The sequence below is a fragment of the Mastomys coucha genome, unplaced genomic scaffold (assembly GCF_008632895.1).
Source record: "Mastomys coucha isolate ucsf_1 unplaced genomic scaffold, UCSF_Mcou_1 pScaffold12, whole genome shotgun sequence".
NCBI classification, from domain to species: domain Eukaryota; kingdom Metazoa; phylum Chordata; class Mammalia; order Rodentia; family Muridae; genus Mastomys; species Mastomys coucha.
The window spans coordinates 20,888,239-20,896,099 of record NW_022196894.1 but is presented as its reverse complement, the minus strand read 5'-3'; the positions used below and the strand labels follow the sequence as shown (position 1 = coordinate 20,896,099).

Here is a 7,861-nt window from a genome sequence, read left to right as displayed (position 1 = left end):
CTTGTTGCTTTCTCAAACAAACAAAACAAAACAAAACAAAACAGGGGGCTGGCGAGATGGCTCAGCAGGTAAGAGCACTGACTGCTCTTCCAAAGGTCCTGAGTTCAAATCCCAGCAACCACATGGTGGCCCACAACCATCTGTAATGAGATCTGTCACCCTCTTCTGGTGTGTCAGAAGACAGCTACAGTGTACTTATGTACAATAATAAATAAATCTTCAAAAAAAATAAAAAACAAAACAAAACAAAAACCTCTTCCTTGGCTCTTTGTAGTTTTTCTTTGTTTGTATTTTATTGACTTCAGCCTTGGGTTTATTTCTTCCTGTCTACTCTTTTTGGGGTATTATTCTTCTTGTTTTTCTAGAGTTCTCAGATGTGTCATTAGGTTATTAATATGTCTGTCTCCAATTTTTTTGATGTAAACACTAAGTGCTATAAACTTGCCTCTTAGAGCTGCTTTCATTGTGTCACAAAGCTTTATATATGTTGTATTTTAATTTTCATAGTGTATCATATTTCCTAGGTGTTTGGGGCCTGGATGATGATGATTTTAGGTTTAACATTTTTTCTGATTGATCTGTTTCTTCTACTTTATCTCTAAAACCTGAAATTTTCTCTTCCACATCTTTTAATCTGTTGATGAAGCTTACCTCTGAGTTTTTCATTTTGAGTTTCACTTCAGTATGGTTTTTCTTTAGTGATACCATTTCTCTGCTAAATTCTACTTTCCTGTTTTGAATTATTTTTCTCATTTCACTCAATGGTTGTATGCTCACAGTCTTCAATTAGGGATTTATTCATATCCTTTTTAAGTCCCTGAACATACTCAAAATTGCTATTTTGAAGCCATTGTCTTGTGCTTCAGCTAAATTGTTTTTCTCAGGGTTTATCACAGTAGAGCTGCTGGCCTCTGGAGGAAGTATCATGTCTTTATCGTTCATTTTGTTTTGTTTTGTTTTTGAGCTGTTAAATGGGCATCTGGAATTACGACATTTGTGGTATTTCTTAGTGTCGATATCTGGCCTTACTGTTTTGGGGTTGGTGGTTTTTCAGTTGCTCTTTATCCCAAACTGACAGGTTGTGGACCAGAATGATGCTTTGTTTTCAGTCTTGGGCCACTCTGGGTTTTAGGCTTCAAACTGTCACTAGTCCCAGGCCTGAAGCTCTGTTTGGAGCTCTGGGTTCAGCACCAAGCAAACCCAGATGGATGCAATGGGTTGGGCCAGCAGGTGGAGGGAGGAAACTGTGCTGTTGTCCTAAGGAAGATCTGGGGTCTGCTCCAGGAAAGATGGTGGAGGAAGAACCAGGAGGACCTGGTTCTGGGCAAACATGGCAGCTAAAGAGGATGACGACGGTGAGCTAGGATGAGGGACTAAGGCAGACAGGCTCAGTCAGGAAAGACAAGGATGGAGGAGGAGGGGCACACAAGCAGCCTGCCTGGGTCCCAACCAAGGGCTGTATCTCTGTGGTTTCAAGTGTCTTATTTGAAGTTGGGCATTCTAGTACTTGCAACATAGTTACAATACAGCGTAACCCTCTCTCAGTCCCAAATGTTTCTCCAGAAATAAACACAGAAGTGCGCTGTGTGTAGTTTTACTTGTGACATTGGATTGGATCTCCATTTGTAGAAAGTAACAACCAGCAAACCCTTTAAAAAGCAAAGTCTCCTGTTTCCTTACCACAGGGAATCATCCAGAACCTAAATTTGAAAACAGCAATATTTGTATTGATGTCGGGTTACCCTGTTCCTAAACCTTTCAAGTGTCACCTGAGCAATTCTCTCCTGAGGGAAAGTTTACCACTGAGAGGCACTTGTAACTCTAGTTCATAATTTATACAAATTAATGGATGTAAACTAAATCATTTGAAAGCGTCATTTTAGGTTTTTCTCCCATTATTTGTTTATTCACTTTGCATCTTGATCGTAGGTAGCCCTCAGTCCCAGTTCCAGTCCTCCTCCCCTAATCCCTCCCCTAGGCCCCCTCACTATCAAGAATCATTTTGCCTTTCAATTTCCAAACACCTCTTGGCTTTGAAGATCGGTTTTAAAAAATACTCAAATGTGGGGCTTGAGTCACAGCTCCGTGGTGAGCACTTACCTAGCCTGTGGAAGCTCTAGGTTTGATTCCGAGTTCTATCAATACATCAGTCGCAACTGGCTTCCTGAGGGCTACATATGTGCACTGCTCACAGAAGGAACAAGGAACGACAGGACCATGGGCAAGCCAGGGAGGCCTCCTCACCATCTGAGTGCATATGGAGAGCCAGGCAGTGTGTGTCAGGGTGATCTTTTAAAGGCTCCCACTGATCAAGGTCTTGGGCCAAATGTATTTAACCAGCCTCTGTGGAGTGGTATTTTAAGATTTGTTTATTTTATGTGTATGTGTTGTGTGCCTTGGGTATATTTATGAGCACCACATGCATGCAGAAACCAGAAGAGAGCATCAGAAGCCCCGCAACTGAAGTTCCACGTAGCTGTGAACTGTCCATTGCGGGTGCTGGCAACAGAACCCGGGTCCTTTCTAAAGACGGCAAGTGCTCTTACTCACAAAGTCCCCTCCCCAGCTGGTCTACCTGTAATTCTTGGAAAATAAGAATCAATTCTGGGTCCTCGATTCTCCCTCCACTTCGTCAGTGCTCACGGAAATAGTGAGGTCAATTCATCCATGCTTTGTGGTTTAGACCGAAATTACTTTTTTTTTTTCAAGGCAGGGTTTCTCTGTGTAGCCCTTGCCGTCCTGGAACTCACTCTGTAGACCAGGCTGGCCTCGAACTCAGAAATCCACCTGCCTCTGCCTCCCAGGTGCTAGGATTAAAGGCGTGCAACACCACCACCCGGCTATTACTTTTTTGAGGGAGAATGAATTCTGCCGGCAGCGTTGTAGAAAGCATAGGCACCCTTCACCACCCTGGGAAGGGTTGAAGCTGACCAATAGAACAGGCATTGGGTGCTTAAACCACAGGGTTCCTAAAGGTAATAATAATAGTTCTTTAGATAAAAATGAGTATTGTAGAAACTGAAGTAAACTGTGAATGGGATTCAGGAGACTCCTGTTTTTGATGCACTTGTCAAAGATCTCCAGGGAGGATTCAGAAGGGAAGGAAGCTCAGCCTGAACAGGCAATTGCCCCTAGAGTAAGGAGAACACGTTGCATACACAGACTTTCATCAATGGAAAAACACAGAAGTTGGAATGAGGTCATATCAGAACACCGCCTCTACAAGTGGCCTTGAGGGACAGGGAACAACCTCCGTGGGGAGGTAGGTGGGATTTCCCTAGCTGGAAGGAAGAGCATGAGCAAAGGCACAGAGAGGAAGATGTGCGAAGTGAGGAGGGAGCCAATGAGTATCGGAATAGGACCTAGACATAGGACCACCATCTCTGAGAGAGCTCTACAGGGGACAAGCCTTGATGGATGTAAATTGAGACCCACAAATGAGGTGGGAAAGAGACCTCTGCCAACATTTCAAATGAGCATGTGCTTTTGAAAGATGGTGTCATCCAGTGAGAACAGACCTCCTTCTGCCCTCCAATTTGAGCTCTGTCACTTTAATACTTGTGGGTCTTTAGACACTCATAAACTCAGCCTAAAGACCCCAGCTGTGAAAAGAGTAGATACTGTATTTCATATGTACCTTACAGGGTGAGTGTGAACAAGATTTGTGTACAGTGAGGAGAAAATAGCATGGTCTACTTCCGGATAGTCATGAGAATATTGTGAAGGCCCCCATACCAAATGTTATTTTCATTCTGTTATTGCTACCATGTAAGAGTCGTGGAGACCAGGGAGTGCCTTTTTTTTTTCTAGACTAGGAACACAGAAATTATTTTTTATAAAGTCATTTAATGAACGAATGAGCACTCGTGTGGCTAGTATTCAGAAGCCTCAAACTAAGCAATAAAAATCAGTCTCTCAAACTAAGCTGAAAGCTTGTCGACTGTTCTGTGATTCTTGGGGTGTTTAGGCTACGGGAGGCTCCAAGTTGGTTGCAATCAGTTGGTGTCATGGTAGAGAAGGAAGCCTGTAAATGTAGAGTCATTGATATTATCCGCGTAGACTCCATTGTGGTTCCCATCCCCATACACCTGGAGCCAGACTTGGTCTCCCACCTCTAGATGGAGGAGCACAGAGCCAGAGGCCTGGTCCACATTCTTTTCCTGATACTGGTCAAAGGTGAAGAGAACAGCCTTGTCCTTCTTGAAGAGGCTCACCTTCACATCCTTCATGTACACGGTGATGTGGTAGGAGAAGTAGTAGAGGCCTGGAATGTTGCAGTAGAATTTGCCAGTGCTGCCGTCATAATGATTCTGTTGGTTGTAGAAGATCTTAGTAAAGCGAATGGGAACATTGGGGACAGTGACGTGGGTCTCCAGCCCCACACTGAATGCTGAGCGATACACATAAGCAGCTTCTCCGGGCTCTCCTTTCCTGCCAGTGATTCCAGGAAAGCCCCGGGGCCCTTCAGCTCCCGTCATTCCAACATCTCCCGTCTCACCCTTAGGACCAAGAAGACCTAGAAAGTGAGAAGAATTCTGTGAATGGCGGCAACAAAACCGCCCTGACTGTTTCCAGCAAGAGACAGTATTTCCGGAACCTCTACCCACAATCCATTTGACAGGACAAGGAAAGATGTCATCTCCACTTCCCGCACTCTCCACGGCCCGGCAGGTTCCCATAAGTTTATCTCCAACCTTATTTTTCAAAGCCCTTTATGGGTGAATTAAAAGATGAGTGAGCAGATGGATGATGGATATTTAGAACTTTCAAGCTAGATAATACATCCTTGTTCGTTGTTCTCTGGGTGACGTGTGAATAATTTGCTCTGGTAGAAGCTCTGAGTTACTAGCGGTCTGTTGAGATCAGTAGATATTCTGAATATGATTTATCCATCTATTCATTCATCTACTTATCCCTCATCCCATGCCTTTCCATATGCCCCAAAACACAGCCTTTATATTTACAACAAGCTTTAAACAACACAAAAGCTGGGCAGATATCTACCCTCTATGCTATTAGAATTAACTTCCCTATTGATAACTCTGAATTATTACTTATCTGGGCTGCTCTTCGCTCCAGTTGGACAGCCCTCAGGGACATGCTCTTTTGACTCTTGCCCCATGGCCACTTCCTTACTCCTCCTTCACATTCTTCTTCTCTTCCTTCTCCGAACCCAAGCTTGGGAAACCTAAACTCTATCTATGTCTCTTCTGCCCATCTACTAACTGTTAGCATCTTTATTTACCAATCAGAAATAACTTGGGGGAGGATCACTCAGCATCTTATATAAAGACTCGCATTCCTGGGGCACAGTCTTTGGGGTCCCAAATTAGCATTAGAGTACAAGTAACATTAGGCTAACCCAGTACACTTGTCTTCTTGACTAAACCAAGGTACTGAGTGCTTCAGAAATGCATGAAAGGTGCTTATGAATGCCAATGGATAGAGCAAGATTTACGGAGAAACATAGGTAGTATGGAAGGGATAGGCAGAGAGAAGGAGATACAGATGGAGTGAAGTTATGTGTGTGTGTGTGTGTGTGTGTGTGTGTGTGCACGTGCGTGTGCATACAAGTGCTCACAAGTACACACATGTGTACATGAAAACAAGGGAGAAAAGACGAGCCTAGGAGTGGGGAGCTGTTGAGAGTTGAGTGGAGCAAACAGAGACACCCAGGACAGGATCCTGGAATATTCTGTGTGTCTGGTCCTCAGTAGATACCATCTAGTCCCACGTAACCCGGCAAAGACCTCTGTCCAGGACTCTTGTACATACCTGCATCTCCTTTCTCACCCTTCTCTCCAGGAATGCCATCTCTGCCATCATGGCCTGGGGTCCCATTGTGGCCAGGATGTCCTGGGATGCCTGCCATCCAACCTGCACAAGTTCCCTTGGGTGGAGGGATCAAAGCTCCTGACACTTCAGTTGCAACCTCGGCGTGATCTTCAGCTGTAACCTCGGCATGACTGGGCAGGACTAAGAGGAACAGGAGAGCTTGCAACAGTAGCATCCCGAGTTCTGAAACTGACAGGTGAATAGTCATGGGAAGGGCAGACTCATATGGCACATCCAATCAGGACCTTCAGCATGTCCTATCCTTCCAGGTGGAATCCACTCCAAAGATCTACATCTACATACTTGCCTCTCCCAGAGAGCCTTCGGTGCCTACCCAGTCCTCACTCTCCCAGGAAGCCTTCACTCAGTATCTTAGGGTTTTACTGCTGTGAACAGACACCATGACCAAGGCAACTCTTATAAGAACAACATTTAATTGGGGCTGGCTTACAGGTTCAGAGGTTCAGTCCATTATCATCAAGGCAGGAACATGGCAGCATCCAGGCAGGCATGGTGCAAGAAGAGCTGAGAGTTCTACATCTTCATCTGAAGGCTGCTAGCAGAATACTGGCTTCCAAGCAGGTAGAACTCGGGTATTAAAGCCCACACCCACAGTGACACACCTACTCCAACAAGGCCACACCTACTCCAACAAGGCCACACCTCCTAATAGTGCCACTTCCTGAGCCAGGCATATACTACAAACCATCACACTCAGATATCCTCCTCTGAAATCTGCAATGAGTAGCAAAATCTCTTGCAGTCGGTCTCCTTTCAGCCTCAGAATTGTAAATTCACAGGTGGTAGGGATGGTCTGATTCTAGTCTCTCTCCCCCTCCTGAGTGCAGGACCAGACACACAGAATATTCCAGGATCCTGTCCTGGGTGTCTCTGCTTGCTCCACTCAACTCTCAACAGCTCCCCACTCCTGGGCTCGTCTTTTCTCCCTTGTTTTCATATACATGTGTGTACTTGTGAGCACTTGTATGCGTGCGTGTGTGTGCACACACACACACACACAAAGACACACACACACCTACACAGAAACTCTTTAGAGACTACAGGGGTAAAGCAACTCTAATTCCAAAGAATCTGCTTATTCTTTAAAATGGCAGAAATCATTCTTCACCTAAAACTCCTCTCCTCTGTTTCAGTTTTGTCATTTTCTAGCCTTTATTTATTTATGTATTTATTTATTTATTTTTGGTTTTTTGAGACAAGGTTTCTCTGTGTAGCCCTGGCTGTCCTGGAGCTCACTCTGTAGACCAGGCTAGCCTCAAACTCAGAAATCTGCCTGCCTCTGCCTCCCAAGTGCTGGGATTAAAGGCGTGCACCACCACCACCCAGCTCTAGCTTTTATAATCATTTAAAATATATGCATTGCCAGTCTACAGAACAGATATGGCTGATATCTGTAATTGTTTTAAACTTGGTTTATTTTTTTAGCTTATTTTCACTTCAAAATGTTTTTTAATCTGCAACAAATGATATCATATATTGATTTAAAAATAATCCATCAAACAAAGCTGTCCTCAGGCAGCTTTTCTAAAAACTTATCTTTCTATTGTGATATGTTCCCAGATATAAATTATTGTGCTCAGAAATCTAAACGTTTCTTCTTTTGGGAGTTTTGAGGCCAGGTTTCTCTGTTGTAGCCTCAGCTGCCCTGGAACTTGCTCTGCAATCCAGGCTGACCTAGAGCTTGGAGATCCACCTCCCTCTGTTTCCCAAGTGCAGGCATTAAAGGCATATGCCACTATGCCTTTTTTCAAAAAGATTTATTTTGTTTTTATTTATGTATGTGTGTGAGTGTGAGTGTGAGTGTGTGTGTGTGTGTGTGTGTGTGTGTGTGTATGTGTGTGCTATCGTGCCCAAGAGGGCCAGAAGAGGATTTCCCAGAACTGGAGCTATGGATAGTTGAGAGGTACCATATGGGTACTGGGACCCAAACCTGAGTCCTCTAGAAAAGCAACAAGAGCAAGGTCTTAACTTGCTGTTTCTCCAACCTACCTAAACATTTTCAAGT

General features: G+C 44.3%; 1 protein-coding gene across 3 annotated transcripts in view; it reads right to left on the bottom strand.

Annotated features, from left to right (window-relative positions):
- Positions 1-3,605: 3,605 nt before the first annotated feature.
- The window catches only part of Adipoq (adiponectin, C1Q and collagen domain containing), a 13,796-nt gene continuing 9,540 nt past the window's right edge, over positions 3,606-7,861 (bottom strand). The window contains exons 2-4 of one of the 3 annotated variants that reach the window (XM_031363520.1): positions 5,776-6,024; positions 4,113-4,516; positions 3,606-4,024 (exon numbers count right to left, since the gene is read on the bottom strand). In XM_031363520.1, coding sequence (XP_031219380.1) covers positions 3,908-4,024; positions 4,113-4,516; positions 5,776-6,010 — 756 coding nt within the window. In that variant the 5' untranslated portion in view covers positions 6,011-6,024 and the 3' untranslated portion in view covers positions 3,606-3,907. Of the gene's footprint in view, positions 4,517-5,775; positions 6,025-7,861 lie in introns of all 3 variants that reach the window. The other 2 variants (XM_031363521.1, XM_031363519.1) reach the window with 2 other exon arrangements.